Source organism: Loxodonta africana, chromosome 1, assembly GCF_030014295.1.
Source record: "Loxodonta africana isolate mLoxAfr1 chromosome 1, mLoxAfr1.hap2, whole genome shotgun sequence".
Lineage (NCBI taxonomy): Eukaryota > Metazoa > Chordata > Mammalia > Proboscidea > Elephantidae > Loxodonta > Loxodonta africana.
In genome coordinates, this window is record NC_087342.1 from 14,570,205 (window position 1) to 14,590,306 (window position 20,102).

Below are 20,102 nucleotides of genomic sequence, written 5' to 3' on the forward strand. Positions count from 1 at the left end.
TTACCCTGGCCTGTGTCATTATTGATCCATTCATCTCACAAAAATGTATTGAGGGCCTACTACGTACCAGGCAAATACCAATCAGCACATAATACTAAACTGGGTGCTGAGGAGAAAACTACACAAATGTAAGAACTCAGGGCTTGTCCTCACGGGCTTCCATGTAAAGATGTGTGGTCCAGAAGGAGATTTTTTTTTTCCTTTTGCAATAAGGGACATTTATGGGACAACTAGCAAAATTCAAATAAGTTCTATAGATTAGATGACAGTATTATACCAATATTAATTTCCTGATTTTGATCATCAAACTGGTTTTACAAGAGATTGCCTTTGTTTTTAGAAAATACACACTATTTAGAACATCATATCTACAGTTTATTTTCAACTGCTCATAAAAAAATCATACATAATATTTTTTTACATATGTATTTACAACAATAAAAATACATGTGCGTGTGTGTGTGTTTATATGTGTGGGGGGTGGGGAGAGGGAAAGGAAGAGAGGAAGAAAAACAGGAAGAGAGAGGGAAGGAGGAAGAGAGAAAATATACAATAAAGCAAACCTGGTAAAATGTTAATATTTGGGGAAGCTGGGTGAAGGGTATACAGAATTATTTGTACTCTTTTTGTAACTTTTCTATAAGTCTAAAATGATTGAAAAGTAAAAACCAAATTAAATTGAAAAAAAAAGTTTTTTTTTAAAAAGATGTGCTATCTAGCCAACGCTATGTGGTTATTCAAGGGAAGGAGCAAGAGAGAATCCTGTGGGTTGAGGAGACGGTTAGGAAAGGGTAAGAGGTGGGACATAGGATGGACCTTAAGACTAGAGAAGATCTGGACTGGACTGGAGAAGGGAGAAGAGTCCTACAGGTCAGGAGCAAACAGTGACTCAGAGCTGCCAATCCAGGTGAGCTTTGGTGGAGATGAGGTTGCCTGGAGCACAGGGCTGGTATTAGAGAACAGTAGAGAAAAGAAAGTATGACTACTTAAATGAAAATTAAACAAAATAAAAATTTCAGTTCCTTAGTCACACGAGTCACATTTCAAGTGCTCAAAAGCCACACATGGTTAGTGGCTACCATATTGGACAGTGTAGACACAGAATATTGCTATCACAGAAAGTTCTATTGAACAGTATTGGTCTAGAATGCCAAGTTCAAGAGTTAGGCATTTGCCCTAAGGGAACAGGGAGTTCCCACACAAATAGCAGCCAGGCTGAGCTAGAGGACCCCTATAGGCCTTCCCATCTCTTGGGGGACAGGACAGGGAAACTATTAGGAGGCTATCACCATAATCGTGGAAGGCACTGATGAATGCCCTGCCTTGGTAAAGGCGTAGAAAGGGAGACGCAAATGAGAGTCAGAGGACAAGTTAAAAGGATTTAGGGAGCCAAGCAAGAGAAAGGTACAAAGAATACTTTGAGATTTCTTGCTTAGATAAATGGGGAGAATTTTATTGATGGAATATGGAACTTGGGAGTGAAAGATGAGGAGCTTGGTGTGGTCATGTGAATGTGGTACATGAGAGAATTTACTGTGTATGTAGACTAGAAGCCCAGGATTGGAATTCCAGAGAGAGGTTGGTGGGGACTAGAAATGAAAGATTTCAGAATCAAACCCGGAATTATAGTGCAAACTGTGAGGATGGGCCAGTTCTTTGGGGAAAAGAACGCAACTAAAGATGGGAAGGGTCCAAGGTCTGATCCTAGGCAGTGCCCACAGTCAGGAGCTGGGATGAAGGAAAGGGGCTGTGAGAGGACCCCAAGAGGTTCGAGGAGGACTGTCACTACAGGCAGGGGTGCAGGAGAATAGGCATTGGGAGGTGAGTTCAACTGGTATCGAGTGATAGGTAAGGTTTGAGAGGGCAGGTTCAGTGGAATGGTGTGGTCAGAAGTCACTCCAGAAGAGACTCTTAAGGAAACAGGTGGAGAGTCAACTAACCAGTCAAGAATTCTGGCAGTCATCCTTCAGCCAAAGAGAAACAGGCCTATAAAACAAACTGGAAATGCTGGTGGTGTAGTGGTTAAGTGCTACAAATAATAACACATATATAGTGTATGAGACTGTACACCAGTCCAGGGACAAGGACAAGAAGGCAGGAGGGGACAGGAAAGCTGGACTAATAGAAATGGGGAACCCAAGGTCAAGAAGGGGAGAGTGTTGACACATTGCAGGATTGGCAACCAATGTCCCAAAACAATATGTATATTGTTTAATGAGAAACTCAATTGCTCTGTAAACTTTCACCTAAAGTGTGCACACACGCACATACACAAAGTGAAACAGGGTGGTATAAGAGGAAATGTCAAGCTAAGGTTTCTTCCACGTGAGAGAGGTGAGTACAGGTTTGAAAGCAGAAGGTCAGGACTTAGCGGACAGGAAGAACCTGAAGATGCTAGAGAAGAAAATCAACGGAAAGCCAACTTCCCTGGGAATAGAGACAGGGTGGGATATGGGACTGGCTGAGCCGTGAAGTCCCTGCCCATCTTCTTCTAGGACTGTTGGGATGAGAGAGGATACACCTTTGGAGAGAGAGGTCCTCGAGGGAAGAAAAAAGGCTTCTTCCGGAGCAAGGACCTGGACTCCCCTGGAGAGGAAAGGCCATCCGTTCCGAGGAGCTGAGTGGAGGGCTTAGGATGGGATCTAAGGGGGTGGGGAAGGGGTTGACAGTCTCTGGGGTGGTGAGCTAGGTGTCAATAATGAGGCAGGAAGCTGCCCAGCATGAAATCAGAGGAATCCAAAGTCCTGTCCTATACTCGGAGGCCCAGACTTAACCTATGTGGCTAGAAAAAGAACCCAAACTGATATCTCTTTCCATGTTACAGTTAAATATGTTTTAAGGCCAAATTTTTATGTTTGTTCTATAAATTTGAATTGGTTAGCATTTGAAATTGGTTTGATTCCTATTAGTGAAAACAAGTCTAACAACGTACCGTATCCTGTCCTACACGTATTTTATAGGGCTGCCTGCTGAAATCCATTAATTGTGTTCTGGGCTTACATGGCTAAGCAGAGTCATCTGATTCTAAAACCCGGTCTCTCAGAAAGAGCTGAGCTTGGTGAGCTGAGTGTCTAAGCCACCTTCTCATCATCGGTTTCTCATTTGGCTCTTACATCAACCAGACACACGCAGGGAGCCTTACACTGTTTCCCCTTTATGTAAAAGTCAGGTGATTTTGCTGGGTTAAAAAAGCCAGATGTCGCTGAGCTAGACAGAACCTAAGCTTCCTGATTCCTGGTATAAAAAACAAAAGAAACAGTTACCATTGAGTCATTCTGACTCATGGCAGCCCCATGTGGTCAAAACAGAACTGTGTTTCATAGGGTTTTCAATGGGTGATTTTTTGAAAGAAGATTGCCAGGCCTTTCTCCCTAGGCATGTCTGGGTAGGGTTGAACCTCCAACCTTTGGTTAGTAGCCAAGTGTGTTAACCATTTGTACCACCTAGGACTCCAGCTCACAGCATACGGCTGCTTTTTCTTTGCTCTTTGCTCTGACTGACACTCTGTTCCATTCTATTCCTTTGCAGAGCTGCGGAGGGTGCAGGCTCTGGAGCTGGACTTGGGTTCAAATGCTGCCCTGGCACTCCCCAAGCTGTGTGAGCTAAAGCATGTTATTTACTCTCTCGGAGCTCCAGTTTCCTCATTTCAAAAATGTGGCATGGAGGGGAATAAATAAAATTTGTTATAAAGAATTAAGCAAGTTGTAAATAAAGTATATGTAAATAGCATACAGTGCACGTTTTCATACCAGCACCCCCCCGTTCACCCCTACCTGGAAAAAACAAATTCCCAGAGGAGTTTCTGTACTTTCCTCCAGCTATTTAGTATGCCACATTGTTTGTCAGTTCAGCTTTATATCTACCTGAGATCCCCCACATTGCACCTTGAGCTCCTTTGCCAATTCAGGACCTCAGCAGAGGTGACATTCTTGCTGGTCAAGATGCCCAAAATCTCAGTATACCCTGGGTCGTTAACTAGTTTCCTCTTCTCTGGATGAACCATTCTTATTATCTTATTATCCCTGTCAGTCCTTTTTTTCTTATCCCTTTCTCAAAAAAAAACAACCAAACAAACAAAACAACCAAACCTGTTGCCAATGAGTCAATTCCGACTCATAGCAACCCTATAGGACAGAGTAGAACTGCCCCACAGGGCTTCCAGGGAGCGGCTGGTGGATTTGAACTGCTGACCATTTGGTTAACAGCTGAGTTCTTAACCACTGTGCCACCAGCAGGACTTCACCCCTTTCTCTAACATCCCATTTTTTTGTACCAGCCACTGTTGGGGAGGAATATCCCAGAAGAACAACAAACAAAACAAAAAAACTCAACCATCTTTACAAATCTGTTACTGGGACAGGCAAGAAGGGCAGGGCATCAACCTTCTATTTCTCACTCGATCTGCCCCTCTGAGAAGGAACTTGTGCCCCGGCAGACAGTGAGCCCTGGGAGCACCCCTCCCCTGCATCATAGCAAGTACTTCGCTCAGTGCTGCCCTCAGGCCCGGACCTCTCCCCTGAGCTCTCACCTGTACATCCAACCACCTGGTCATCATCTTATCTCCCGTGCAGGTGTTAATCAAGTACTGCAAGCTCAACACATCCAAAACCAAATCTAGGATCTTCTCCCGAAACCTGCTTCTCTTCCTTGCCTCACCCAGGGTCCCCTCGCTGCCATGTCCGCTCACTGTCAATTCCGCCTACTAAATACCTCCTCGGTCTGCCACTTTTCCGCATCCCCTTCATCTAAATGGTACCACCTCCTAGGCCTCTGGTCCCCTGTCCTCATCCCTAACAGATCTCCCCCCCTCTGGCCAGAGTGATCTTTCTCATATGCGATCAGATGTTACTCCACTGCTTAGAACTCTCCAGTGGCTGCCCAGTGTCACTTGGGATCAAGTTGAAACTCATCCTAGAAGGGTTTTTGAGATCTGTCCCTGGCTTTCATCTCCAGCCTTCTTTTTTGCTGTTCCCTTTTGGAGACTGCCCTCACCCATGCCCACCATACTCGGTATCAGCAGTTGTCCAGACTGAGCATGCATGGTGATCACCTGGGCCCCAGCTGCTTATGATGCTACAGGTGTATGCGTCGTATTTTGGATAGCACTGAGCTGTACTGTATACTACTTATCTGTCAGATTCTGCAATGCCATGCTCCTGGCACATGCTGGACCCAGCTCAGGTATCACCACTGCCAGGTGGGGCTTTGTGCCCCTCCTAGGTCCTTCTACCACAGAACTCATCACAAGCCACTGCAGTTGCAGAAATGCCTCAATGGTAAGGTCCCGGAGGGCAGGAACAGTATCCATCTTCTTCACCTTCTATATCCCCAGTGTCTGGCACAGGACCTGGCACATGCTTGATAAGTAGCTATTAAAGGGATGAGTGGAACCCCTGAGGATCTCTGTTAGCCTGGGAAGCCCCAGGGAACACTCCACTCCACCCCAGGGCTCTGTTGCTAAGGATTCAGCTCTGGGACTTGAATCCTGTGCAACTTTCCACGTAAAAGGAGGAGGCAACCTGCTCTGACACCTCCCCAAGAAAACCTGTCACATACTGAGCTGTCTACCCTAATATCGGGAGACGGAGGCTAGAAGAAGAGAAGCTGCCCAACAAAAACATCACGAATCAAAGAGTCAAATTTGGAAGAGTCCTGAGAAGCTAGAGGCCAGTTCCCTCACCGTCTGGGTAGCCCATCTTTTGCTTCTGTGCCACCCTGCCTGAGCCTTAGCCTTAGTTCTGGCCCAGCGAACAGTCCTTCTGCCCTCGGAGGAGGAGATCAGCACCCTACAGAGGTTTCTGGCCTGCTCAATCTGAAGGACAGAAGTACTTCTCTTCCCTCTCTTTCTGACACCCATAAACCAGCAAGGCAGATAGATCAGAGCAAGCCCTTGGGAGATGTTTACAGAGGCTGAAGGTGGCTGACACGATCAAGAGGTCTGAGATCATGGAAAGCTCAGGGAGAAACAGAGAGCCGTAGCCACAGCCTCGGGTACAGGGGGGTCCTGGGGTTGTCCTCTCTGGAGGCATTTCCCTTTTTAGGTAGTTCACTAAGAACAGACATCAAACTCTTCTCAATTCCCAAAACCAGCATTAACTTTCTGCTAAAAGCTCCTGAAGGGAATTTAGCTTTGGGTTAAGCGTGGAGTGAGCACCCGCCCCACTGGGCTGTGCAGTCAGGGAGTTACAGTGGGAGCCTGGAGATGGAAGGGTGAATCCTAGTGGCCCACACTGGGGCAGGTTCGCGGCCTGGTGACTTGACTGCTCCCCCACTGCACATACTTTTAAACCCAGCCCCCTTCCAATGCTTTCTTACAGACCTGTGGAGAAATCTTGTTTGTTTTTCCACAACTAACATTTCTGGGCAAGTTTCCTCCTCACATACCCCTCACAGCAAAGGCTGTCACATAAGAAGATTCCAGAGGAACACTGCTCCTCTTGTTACTGCAAGTACCCATACTCCAGACCCCAGGACACAGAATGTCAAGACAGTTTCGAAAAGGGCAGCCAAGCAGTGCCAGGGCTGTGTGATGGGTGCCCTCCAGGCCCTCTCTGGGGAGGATCTGTCTTGCCATTTAACTGGCTGGCAGACACTGATGGCTGTGGGAGACACAAGGAGAGCTGGGGAAGGACCTGGAGATGGCAGTGGGTGGCTGGAGGGTAGGCACTCTCACTCCTCATTGACTGACCCTTTGGTTGGAGGTACCTGGAGTTGGTGCCAGCTTTCAAAGACATTCATGGAAACACTCCAGCCTCTCTCCCAGGGTCCCACATCTTTCACTGCCAGGCAAGTCTTTATGCCAAATCTCAATACTTCTAGCATTTCCGTCCAGTCTTTTGAATCCTATCTGGATTTAATATTCCCATGTCCTAGAAAGAATGTTTAGAAGAAGGATTTGATAATGGGGAAACCGTTCGTGAAAACTGGGCACTGCTTCTGATATCCAAAGGTGCTTTCAAATTGACATGACTTTTGGTTTCAGAGAAAGACACATCTGGGAGGCCAAGGCAAAGAGATCCAAAGGCACTGTAATCTGGGGTGGTCCACTGTGGTGGCTGAAGCCACAGCTACCAACATCATGAAGCGCAGGCCAAGGCTAGGCATGGGACACAAAGGGATGTTCCACTGGCATCATCCCCAAACACAGAACTATGGTAGAGAACAGGATCCTTAAAGTACAGGGATTCATGAGCTCACTGGAAAAATCAGATACTGATTGTATACCCACTTAGGGACCAGGCACTGGGCTGGGCCCTGAAGTTTCAGAGATGGACAGTATCTCACTCTTGTCCTCAAGTTGTAAATGCCCAATATGGACGTTCATCTAGCTCTTTTCTAAAAGCTCATCAGTAATACAGACTGACAGAAGGAAACCCTGAGTTTCAGTAAATTGGCATTGCCTTGTCTATTTTTTTCTAAGAACATGTTTTAAGCCACACAGGCAGCCTGCATCTCCCTTCACACAAAATTCTCAAGGGCTCTCCCGGCCATTTATCTCCCCTCCAGTTGCAACACCCCAAACTTAGTCCTTATGCTGAAGGTCTCCTTCCCTTCAGGGTGTTTTTACTTCTGAGCTTCCTAAACCATGCTTGCTGTAGCTTCACAGTTTAGGAGATAAAGGAGAGTTAGTCGCCTCCCCTGGACTGGGTCTCAAAGCATTCCATTGAGTGACATACTGTGAGAATTGGAAGAGGCCTTGGGGTCAGCTGGAGAAACTCCCATTTTACAGATGAGGAATCCAAGGTCTAGAGTGACAAAGGGCTTTGAACAAGGCCATATGTTTAGTGACAGACCGAGACCTTTGTCTCTTGGTTTCTAGGCCAATGGCATTCTTCTGTGCCTTGTGCCTGAGCACTGCCCCAGAACCGTCACAGTAAACCAGCTTCCGGAAGTCCATCGAGTAGGGACTGCCTCCCTACTCCCCATACTTCAGGCTAAGGAGTCTTGAATGCTTTCTACCCTGGAGCCTATGTACTTCTCTCCTGGTCTTTCTCCAAAGGCAGAGAGGACTCCTGCTCTGGGCTGGAGGAGTGGGCAGAGCACTCTAGGAGAGCAAGTGTTAAATTCCCTCCTCGATGGGAAAGGGAGCCATAAAGCACACTATTGGGATAACTGATAAAAACTGGATACAAATCGTAGATTAGATGACAGTATTGATTCAGTGTTAAATTTCCTGATTTTAATAATTGTAGTTATGTTCTAAGGAGATACACAATGAGATATTTAATGGTAAAGGGCATGCTGTCTCTAACTTATCCTTATAGATCTATATCTAAATTTAGAGAATATCTAGAGAATTATAAAACAACGGAACAAAATGTAACCAATTGGTGAATCAAGGTAAGGAGTATACAGGGGTTCCCTGTATTATTCCTGTAACTTTTCTGAAAATTTGGAATTATATAAAAATAATTTTAAAAATCCCCAAAACTTGCATTGAGAGGCATGCTGCAAATACTCTGCCAGGTCCCAAGACCTGGGGAAGCTGCCAGCTGCCTCCCCCCTTCTCCTCCAGCTTTAAAGTAAGCCAATTCCCTGCTTCTTCCCACTGCCACCCAGTGGGACTGAGTGGGGGAAGGAGGGAAGCACCACTCAGGCTCATGTGGACAGCACAAAGTGTGGCCCTGAGGAGCAGGGTGTTGTGGCAGGAATGCGGGTCAAGGTTGGAATCACAGTTCCACACCTTATCAGCTGTAAGACCTTGGGCAGGACAATTTCATCCTCTAAGGCTCAGTTTTGCTCATCTGTAAAATGGGAACAATATCTATTTGTAGCAAAGGTGACTGAGACTTGCCTGAAGTGGCACAGACTGAGTACCTAATGTGTGGGAAGGAGCCCTAGTGGTACAATGGTTAAGTGCTTGGCCGCTAACCAAAAGGCTGGCGGTTCGAAACTACCCAGCAGCTAGGGAGAAAGACCTGGCATCTACTTCCACAAAGATTACAGCCAAGACAACCCTATGGGGCAGTTCTACCCTGCCACATGGGGCCCTTATGAGTCGAAAACACCTCAACGGCACCAAACAACATGTATGACCGTCAGCTGACCCTGACTCAGGTACCTCCATGATATGCATTCTAGCATCTGTGCAGTTTCTCCCCGCTCCATCTCCACCCCTCAATTTTAACATTCCTCTTCAAACCAAACCACTTTTCCTCTCCTCCTTCATGACCTGGCTCAGAGTTTCCCGTAATCTTCCCCAAACACCCCCACCTCCCTCCAGCACTTGTGAGTTTCTGGCAGGTTAACTTATACTTTTGTTAGTTTTCTGTCACCTGTCACCTTAGGTTGGGGCAGACTGACTTGGGCTTTCCTACAGACTCAGCAGTGGCTGTGCTCACAGGGGCCCTGAGGCCAGGGTGTGGCTGTGAGAGCTGCTCAGGCTCATACCTGACAGCTCTCCGAAAAGGCTGAGCACCTGAGCTGGGGAGAGAGGGATCTGGCCACCATCTGTTTGACAAGAAAAATCACTCAGCTTTCCCTTGGTCACTGACAGGAAAGACGGATTTTCTGGTTAGATTAGGTACTTCTCAGCCCCTGACAAAAATGAACAAACATACACAGCCAGGCCACTCGAGGACAAGAGTCTTTGGAATTTCTCATGGAATCAGGGATGTCTGGGATTGAGGAAGGCAGTGCTACGAGAAAAAGGCCAGTTGCAGAAGTCTATAGACTGCATGATTCCATTTTGGTGGAAAAAACCCAACTGATGTATTTGCAGGTATATACAGGTGGTGCCCAAAAACTTAGGACGTATTTGAGTTATGATGAACTGCACTTATGGCTGTCTGTTTTTTTTTTTTTTGTAAACCTTATCATTAGTAGGAAACCCTAGGGCACAGTGGTTAAGTGCTATGGCTGCTAACCAAAAGATCCATAGTTCGAATCCACCGGGCGCTCCTTGAAAATTCTATAGGGCAGTTCTACTCTGTCCTGTGGGGTCGCTATGAGTCAGAAATTGACTCAACAGGAACAGGTTTGGTTTTCTGGTATCATTAGTAATACGTACTACATACAATGCTAAAATATTTCTGTGAGTTAATATATAATGCTTCCAACCCCCAAAGACAAATAAAAGTCAGATGAATAAAGATACTGATAATAAAAGGCAATTACAATGAAAACTAAAAAAAATGAGGTATTCGACTTACCTCAGAACCGACTTACGACGGAGTCGTGGGAACGGAACCCCGTCGTAAGTCGGGGACTACCTGTATACGTAAATGCACAGAAAAAAGTAATTGTGAGTATATTTGGGGAGGTTAGTGAAATTGGGTGTAGATGAAAGAGGGATTCTATTTTCTACCTGGCATACTTCTGTTATTCAAAGTATTTAAACAAAAATGTATTCATGTATAACTTGTGTAATTCATAAGCAATAAAAATTACCCCCAAAAGTGAGAAAAGAACTGGGGGCAGACTTAAAAAGACACCTCATTCATGTCGTTTCTCTGGGAAGCCTCCCGAGAAGGAAGCCCTGTAGCATCCTTCAACACCCAGGTGGCCGTGGTGCTAGTGTTCTCAGGGCCCCAGAGGGTAACAGGCTGGGGTGGTGGGAGGCTGGGGAGATGTACCATAAAGGGATACAAGGTGGACATCACTGTAAGTGGAGAGCACACACTCCTATGGGGGGGGCAGTAAGATGGCTGTTGTGGGAGAAAGACGTGGCAGTCTGCTTCCATAAAGATTACAGCCTTGGAAACCCTATGGGGCAGTTCTACTCTGTCCTATAGAGTTGCTACGAGTTGGAATCAACTTGACAATGTTTTTTTTTGTGTGTGTGTGTGTGTGTGTGTGGAAACCTTGGTGACGGAATGGTTAAGAGTGTAGCTGCTAACCAGAAGGCCAGCAGATCGAATTCACCAGGTGCTCCTTGGAAACCCTATGGGGGGCAGTTCTACTCTGTCCTACAGGGTCTCTACGAGTCTGAATTGACTTAATGGCAACGGGTTTGGTTTTTTGTTGCTTTTTTTTTTTTGGTCAGAAGTCCTGGTGACCCAGTGGTGAAAGCACCCGGCTGCTAGCTAAAAGGTAGGCAGTTCGAACCGATCAGCAGCTCCGCAGGAGGAAGATGTAGAAAACTGCTTCTGTAAAGATTACAGCCTTGGAAACCCTATGGGGCCGTTCTACTCTGTCCTATAGGGTCACTATGAGTTGGAACTGACTCAATGGCAATAGATTTTTTTTTCTTGTAAGACAACTGAGGCACAATGGTTAAGCGCTTGGCTGCCAACCAAAAGGTTGGTGGTTTGAACCCACCCAGCCGCTCTGCAGGAGAAAAACCTGGCTATCTGCTCCTATAAAGATTACAGCCTAGAAAACCCTATGGGGCAGTTTTATTCTGTCATATGGGGTCACTATGAGTCAAAAAAGACGCTACCGACCCTGACAACAACAACAAGACAACTAATGTAAGCAAGGAAGCTCTCTACACAGATAAAAAACAAACCAAACCAGTTGCCATCGAGTCAATTCTGACTCATAGCAATCTCATGTGTGCAGAGCAGAACTGTGGTCCATAGGGTTTTCAAGGCTGTAACCTTTGGAAGCAGATTGCCAGGCCTTTCTCCTGAAGTGCCTCTGGGTGGGTCTGAACCACCAACCTTTCAGCAGATAAGCATCACCTACTGGGAGTTAATCAAGTCATGAATTGTTTTATGTGTTTGTTTTCTATGGAGATGAAGCACTTTCTGCCAGCCCTGTCCCCACCCCCCTCCAAGCAGTAACAATGACTGAGCCCCAAGATTTGCTCCCTCTTTAGGGGTAAGAGAATCATGACTTCAGTCTTCCTCCCTCCCTAGAGAGCAGAGATGGGCTACTGAGATACTCTGAGAACCTTGGTAGGAGAGGCAGTTCCATGCTTAACAAACACTGTAGAAGAAAGTCCCCTTCTTCTTCTCAAGACCCACAGTGCAGCAGGCACCTGGCTTCCCTCTAGAATAGCTGGTCTCCACCTTGACTGCAGACTGGAAGGCCCTAGGAAGCTTAGCAAATACCGAACCCTGGATCCCATCCCCGGACATTCTGATTTCATGAGCCTGGGATGCAGCCTGGGCATTAGTGTTTTAAACGCTCCCCAGGTGAATCTAATATGCAGCCAGGGTCCAGGGCAAGTGCCGTAGAATTGGATGCTGACAACTTGATGGGGGTTTTCCACAGCTTTTTCTCCTCCAGGGCAAAGAGCCCAGCTCCTGTCTCTGCTCCTTGTCTCCAGCTTGTTTTTCTTCTTCACCGCTCTCCTCTGACCCCACCTTACTACCCTCAGGACTCCACTGGAATGGCTGTGCCAGGGCTAGGGGTGGGAGGCTGCTAACCTTCCAGCTCATACCCCAAGCACTCCTGCTTCTGCCCCCAGGAGAAATAAGCAACCATGCCATATCCTCAGGGATGGATTACCCAATAAACAAGGTACTCACGGGCTTACTTGTGCTTACTAACTCATCTGTAGTGCACAATTTCATCTGTTTCAAAGATGTGGTGAAACCCGTGTGAAATTGTGCACAACAGATTAATAAGTAAACACAATTAAACCTCACGTACCTTGATTGCTTTAAACTTATGCATCCCTTGCTTACTGGCTAATCCGCCCCTGCATATCCCCAATTCACAGTCACGTGGTGTGCTCCTAGGATCCCTGCGTCTCTTCTGCTCATAGTTCCCCATAACTAACACAGCACGGACTCAAGTAATCCTTTTGGAAAATAAGATTATTAGCCCATTCTTATTAGGTTTTTCTTAGAATTGCTTATGCGTACCCAACAACTTATTAAATGTCCACTGTTAGGTATCTGAGGTTCTCCACTCAGGTTGAATATCCATGAGAAGTTATGATTCCCGTTTGGCTGCCTGGACTCTGAAGGCTGAGTATCCCCCGATGGCCCAGCTTGTATATGCTCAAAGAACCCAAATTCATCATTAGAAAGGTAAATACGTTGCTTAAGATGAAAAGAGAGAAAAACTAAATAAAAAAAACAATGCCTTGTAATGGGAAAAGAGAACTCTTCGAATTAGCTAGCCGGCTCAATGACCTTCCTCTGTTAGTATGGGTAATTAAAAGGTCGGCTTTTGTTTGTTTTAAACACACACAGAGTGTGTTGGGGATGCCCAAGCAACTCCACACCCTCTGGTAAAATGGGGGACATCAAAGCATAGTTCCGCTAAGAAAACTAGACCAATAATTAATCTGCTGGAGAAGCCAGGGCTACATTATGACTTTTGTGGGCTTTAGGTGCTTTTGCCTCTATGGGGCTTTTTCCTCCACCAAAAAATAAATACCTATGTACGTATATTTGTGCACGTGTGCATGCAAGCGTCTGTGTGTGTGTGTATTATGACTGCATTGGTAGAGATGAATATATTACTATTATGAATTAATTAAAACACTTTCTTGCACTAAAAGTTTTTTCTTTTCTTCTACTTTTATAAGAAAACATTTTTGTGAGCCCCTAAAAGTATTATGAATGCTTGGCACTGTGCCTAATGGGTAAGTTGGCCCTGAGGAAAGCAGAGATCCAAAAAGAGGGAGATAGCTGTCCCGAGTTACATGAGAAGCTCCTTTCTCCCTTGACTCTTTGTACCACAATCGCAATGTGATTCTAAGAGGCACTAATAAGGGCCCACTGCGTTAGTATGAGCTGGGATCCACTCCACGGCCATGCGATGAGCAAGGTACTGCGCGTGCGTGAATAAGCCTGGTCTGATACTCGGCTGCTAAAAGAAAGGTCAGTGGTTCAAACCCACCAGTGGCCCCATGGAAGAAAGAGGTGACAGTCTGCTTCCATACAGATAACAGCCTTGGAAACCCTATGGGGCAGTTCTACTCTGTCTTATAGGGTCACTATGAGTTGGGATCAACTCGACGGCAACGGGCGGGAGGGGGGAGGCGCTATGGGAACTTAGGAGATCAGGAGGGAGGATGAGACACAGACCCATAACCCTAACACTGGAAGAAGATAGCCCATGGCAGAAGCAGGTGCTAAGTGCTTTAGGGGGCCACAGGAGGAAACAGAGACCGAGCGCAGGGATGAGACAGTTTTTCAGTGGGACTCACCAGGTGAAGGCAAGGGGAAGGTGTTCCAGGGGAGAGGCACTAGAGCAGAGGCACGAGGGAAGGAACGTCAGGCAGTGGTTGGGGCAGCGAGGCACCCAGAATGGCTTGAGTACACAACAGAAGTACAGGAGTTGGGGGCCAGAGCTCAGAAAGAGAAACTGAGGCCAGGTCACACACGGGAACATGTGTGCACATATGTGGCACATGTCGCTGGCAGTACATGTACAGAGGCTTGATGGGGACCGGGGGGGACTCTGTATGGGATTTGACAGAGTAGAACTGCCCCATAAGGTTTCCAGGGAGCCACTGAACGATTCAACCTTTTGGTTAACAGCCGAGCTGTTAACCACTGCACCGCCAGGGCACCTTAATAAGGGGCCCTAATGGTGTAATGGAAGGTCTGATAAGGAGCCCTTGGGGCTCAATGGTTAAGTGCTTGGCTGCTAACTGAAAGGTTGGCAGTTCGAACCCACACAACAGGTCCGTGGCAGAAAGACCTGGCAGTCTGTGAAGACTACAGCCTCGGAAACCCTATGGGGCAGTTCTACTCTGTCACGTGGGGTGGCTATGAGTTGGAATCGGCTCCACAGCACCTAATAATAACAGCTGATGGATGGATTCAACTGGGGAGACTAGAAGAAGCTCTGATAGAGGACTGGTGAGAAGTGAAAAGGGGTGACTGAGGCTGAGGGTGGACATGGGTAGGAGGAGACAGAGGAGAGATATGCAACCCAACCCAAGCTATAGAGAGGATAGGGAGAGAAGGAGGCGGGTCTGAGAAAAGGCCACCAGCTGAGTTGCCAGGAGTTCACTAGGCACTCTGGGGCAGTGGGGCAGGAGCCAGACTTAGGGGAGCTGAGGTGAGAGTGGGTGACCAGGAAGTAGGAGCCTCTGACCCACCCCTCAGCCCTGGGGTTCTCTAGCCCCTGTTTTTGCCCAGTAAAGTTGAAAGGTAACTTACTCTCTGTTCCTAGCACGGTGGAAAGAGAGCTCTTAGGTCTACGGGATTTCATTTCCGGGGCCTTGGCATTCTCACTGGTGGGAGCATCTAGAACAAAACAAGTAAAAACAAGTATCAGTCACAGCTGCCCTAGGAAATGGGCAGAGGAGGTATCTCAGTCAAAACTATACACCCCTTCCTCCTTCCCATGACCACGGAGCAGAACGGAGCCTGAGGCCACAGCACCCACTCCCGCAGAGCACCAAGGGCACATTGGCTCCACCGGGCCTTCTAAAGCAGCTTATGAGAGCACAGTGACCGTGGCAAGATGAATGGACAGGCCATCCTAGGCCGTCCTCGGTGGCAGGCTCACGCTCTCAGAACTAACATCACTTGGTGTAACTGGCAGGGCTGGGAGAGAGTTGTCTCCCCTCTGCTCACTTCTTCCTATCTTTTTCCTTCACTGGGTCTTGACTCAGGCTAAATGTTCTAGATTTTCAGAAGCTGGCTCTGTACAGAGAGGCCTTCCATACAGAGGAAGAGGGGCCATATCCCTGCATGTGGGCTCACAGTCTGGGGTGGGGCTTGCAGCCTCTGGTTCCTCAGACTTCATTCTACAGATGGCCACTGACTCCAGATCAGACACAATAACAAGTGAGTAGCTGGCATGCCCTCCCCCTACTCCACGTGTGAGCCCTGCACCCATCTTGGAGACTTCTGCTACCAGTAACCTGTCACTGTTGAGTTGATTCTGACTCCTAGTGACGCTAGGTGTGTCACAGTAGAACTGTGCTCCATAGGGTTTTCAATGGCTGATTTTTCAGAAATAGATCACCGGGCCTTTCTTCCGAGGTGCCTCTGGGTGGACTCGAACCTCCAACCTTTCATTTAGCAGCCAAGCATGTTAACTGTTTGCACCACCCAGGGATTCCTCCTCAAAGCAGACCCAATGAAACCCTGCATCAGCAGCATTCTGGGCAGAAAAGAAAATGCTGAGAAGGCAAGCACACAGCTCCTTAGGCCTGTACTCCATATTCCATTTTCGGGGTTAATGGAAAGAAGGGTGGACAATGCCAGAGAAACCCTCCCATATCGGAGCAGTCGGGAAACATCACTCTGGGCTGGGGCTGGTGGAAGACCCTCTCTCAGCCCTGAGGAGACTGGACTTGAGGAAGTGGTGGGGAAACCAGCCAGGGCCTGGGATAAGCAGAGCTGGCTGTACTGCTATCACTATGCCCCAGCATTTTTGCTGCCCTTCCTCTCCCCCACACCCCAACAGTCTTCGGGAACAGTGCTGGAGGGAGCCTCCCCCTCAGAGCCTCTTTCCTGTCCATCCTGTCCTTTTCCTGCTTCAAGAAGAGAGGAAGCTCAGTGGGAAGAAGGAGGGGGTGGGACTTTCCAGCTGAGGCTGCATTCCTGTGGCCTGGCTGGGGATGGGGAGGAAGGGCCATCTCACTGTCCCTGCCTCCAGGATGGGCAAGTTGGTCTGTGACACAGACTCCTGCCCCCTCTCTCCTGGATGGGGCTCCTGGGGCTTTGGGGAGGGGTGGGCATAGGAAACAGAAGAGCAGGGCTGGGGACGTGCCCATCCCTGGCATACAGGCTCTCAGAACACCCAGCTGGATGCGTTTCTTCTTCTATTGGTTAAGGGCTCAAACAAAGGTTGGTGGTTTGAACCCACCAGCCACTCTGTGGAAGAAAGATGGGGCAGTGTCATGGATTGAATTATGTCCCCCAAAAATGTGTGTATGAACTTGGTTAGGCCATGATTCCAGTATTTTGTGGTTGTCCTCCATTTTGTGATTGTGATTATATGTTAAAGAGGACTAGGGTAGGATTTTAACACCCTTACCAGGTCACACCCCTGAGCCAAGGTAAAGGGAGTTTCCCCGGGGTGTGGCCTGTACCACCTTTTATCCCTCAAGAGATAAAAAGTAAGGGGAGCTAGCAGAGAGTGGGGGGGCCTCATACCACAAAGAAAGCAGTGCTGGGAGCAGAGCATGTCCTTTGGACCTGAGGTTTCTGCACTGAGATGCTCTCAGACCAAGGGAAGATTGATGCATCCAAGGACCTTCCTCCAGAGCCAACAGAGAAAGCTTTCCCCTGGAGCCAGTGCCCTGACTTCTGACTTCAAGCCTATCGGGGTGTGAGAATAAACTGTCTTTGTTAAAGCCATCCACTTGTGGCGTTTCTGTAATAGCAGCACTAGATGACTAAGACAGTCTGCTTCTGTAAAGATTTAGAGCCTTGGAAACCCTATGGGGCAGTTCTACTCAGTCCTACAGGGTTGCTATGAGTCAGAACCAACTTGGTGGCAGTAGGTTGGGTTATACAGGGTATCTAGGTCTCTTTACTTCTCCAGAAAGTAGACCTGCCCATGTAAATTCCTCTACACACCATCATTTCTGAGGCCTAAATAGCAGTCACACCTGGTGCAACTAGTACAAAGGTTAACACCCTCAGCTGCTAATTGCAAGGTTGGGGGTTCAAGTCTACCTACAGGTACCTTGGAAGAAAGGCCTGGTGATTTACTTGTGAAAAATCAGCTACTTTGGAAACGCTATGGAGCACAGTTCTACTGCGACACACATGGGGGCACCATGAGTCAGAATCAATCAACAGCAACTGGTTCTAAATACCAGTCAGGTTTCTTTCCCACCCTCATGCCAGCCCACTGCCAGGTTACCCAGGGATGGAGGCCCTGTGTGGGCACTGTCCAGGCTCGGCAGCTGCTCAGAGGCAGACCAGGCATCTTGTTAAGAAGCTCCAGGGCTGTGGAGGCAATCTCCTAGCAAAAACCTCCAAAAGCCAAACACTTGTAGCTGTACGAATGACTAAGTGTTGGCGTTAAGTAGAACTTCCTAGCAGTGAGTGACAGGGGACCGAGTGGAGGGACAAAGCTGGAAGAGACCTTTTCGAGCAGCACTTGATACCCGGCCCTAGCCCCCACTCCCCACTACATGTTATCATTCTCCTGTCGCCTTCCTTAAGAGCAAAGCAGCCTCAGATGGTGACTCAGGGGTTCCACCATCTGTAGCTGACACTGTCAGGCTTGTGTCCCACTCCTCAGGGGGCTGCCCACGCCCCAGAGCACCCGATTCCCAGTGTGGACATGGAAGGAGAAGCAGGTATTCTCCAGGGATAATGGCATCCTTAGCTGTAGCAAGGCCTCAGGACATTTGATGGTTCTCAACTTTAACTGTACATTAGAAGCACCTGTACCTAGGTACCTCACCCCTGCAGATCCTGGCTTAAGTGGTCTGGGGTGGGGTCCGGGCATCCGTATTTTCCAGGAGCTCCATAGATGATTCTAATCTGCCACCAGGGTTTGAAAACTAGTCTCTCTCAAGCTCTGTGTGTGTGTGTTGAGGTGGTGGTGATATTTCGGGGCACACTGTGGTGCTGTAAACCAGAGACACAGTGTGAGTCTATAGGTTCCCTTGTCCTGAGACCTCCCTTCTTCCCTTCCTTCAAGATTAACACTTCTGACAATATAAAGAGAGGTGTGCCTAGAGCTTTTGCTTGTGTTTTCTTCTTTTTACGGGATGATACTAGGGGATATAGTAGCCATGCTGGTGCAGTGGTTAATAACCAAAAGGTCAGAGGTTCGAACCCACCAGAGGATCTGTGGGAGACAAAACCTGGTGCTCTGCTCCTGTAAAGATTACAGCCTAGAAAACCCTATGGAGCAGTTTCACTCTGTCACATGGGGTCGCTATGAGTCAGAATCGGCTTGATGGCACACAACAGTAGACGATATAGCTAGTTCTACATTCCTTAGCTTCAACACTCTCTTTGCTACCTTTCTCCTGGTGAGTTCTAGAGCATGAGAGGAAGGAGGAAAAGGAGGATCAGTGTTGTTTTACTGATGGGTAAATTGAGGCACCTGCAAAGAATAAGAGGCCCCGTTTCCCTGAGTTCTTGAAAGAGAGGGAGCAAGGAGTGAGAGATTCCTTCTCTCCTCCTGGCGTTGTGTTCAGCTTTGCTTCCAAACACCCTCAGAGTAGGGATTGAGAGAGGAGGATTCTAGTTTTGGCTTTGTCATCAGCAATCTTGGGGTCTTGGGCAAATAACTTAAGCTGCCCTGTGTCTCTCTTTCCATATCTGTACAAAGGAAACGGCATGCATTTTCTCCTCCTTATGGAATGAGGTACACAGGAGGGAATGCTCTGGAGCCAGAAAAATGCTCATTTACCTATTCATTCATTCCTCCTGGTAATCACATTCCCTCGCCCCCTTCCGAATCTGCTTTAAAATTCTGCACCTCCAATAAAGCCCTGAGCAGCCTGTTTCTGGTCTCTGTATCCACCCTCGCCTCTGGGGCACTGGCCTTGTAAATGCAGGACCCTACAAAGTACTTGGAGCCTTGCTTTGACAAGTTCCTGTGCACCTTATCTTCCCATCTGGCCAGGAGGAAAGGTTCAAGTTTCCCTTTCAAATCAGCACCTCCCAGACTCAGAGTCCCTTGTCCCTCTGCAGCCCCACCCCACCTGAAGTGTGGCGCCAAGGGCTATGCAGGCACCCTGGGGCCCAGCCAGGGAGGCTGAGCGCCTGGACCTCCATGAGAACCGCAGCAAGGAGTGGGCTGGAAGGACCATGTGCTTAATCAAAACCAGCTTTGTGCTCACACAGCTGCCTGGGGGATAAAAATAATAGTAATAAAGTTTAAAAGCAGCTTGTATTTTCTGTCTATTTTAATCATTTTGTGATGAAATTGAACTCCGTTTCTAGATCTGGGCCCCAGGGTTTGAGTCCTTTGCTGGCCTGGCTGTGCCCCCAAAGAAGTATGGGGTAGGAAGACAGAGGTATGGGGAAGTGGGGGACCTCTACATAGAGAGGGAAAACGTATCCTTATATGGACATCACCTCACCCCTTCCACTCCTGGGCTAGCTCTGAACTCCAACCTCCAGGGCAGCACTTTTTTCCTGTCACCCCCAAGAGGTTGGTTTCCTGGGCTCTGACCCTGGGCCAGGAGAAGGAGGTCTTGGGAGGCTGCCAGGAGGGGCCTGGGCTTCCAGGGGCCCATGTGGAGGCAGGGTGGAGAGGGCAGCCCATTCCTTCTTGCTCACTTGCTAGCATAACAGAGAGAGTTTTCAAGTCAGAAACTCCAG

At 47.9% G+C, this 20,102-nt stretch overlaps 1 protein-coding gene across 3 annotated transcripts in view; it reads right to left on the reverse strand.

Annotated features, from left to right (window-relative positions):
* MYLK (myosin light chain kinase) overlaps nt 1-20,102 on the reverse strand; it is a 163,867-nt gene that overhangs the window by 67,583 nt on the left and 76,182 nt on the right. For all 3 annotated transcript variants that reach the window (XM_010592906.3, XM_023551699.2, XM_010592907.3), the window contains one exon: nt 15,012-15,098. In XM_010592906.3, coding sequence (XP_010591208.3) covers nt 15,012-15,098 — 87 coding nt within the window. The remainder of the gene's footprint in view (nt 1-15,011; nt 15,099-20,102) is intronic.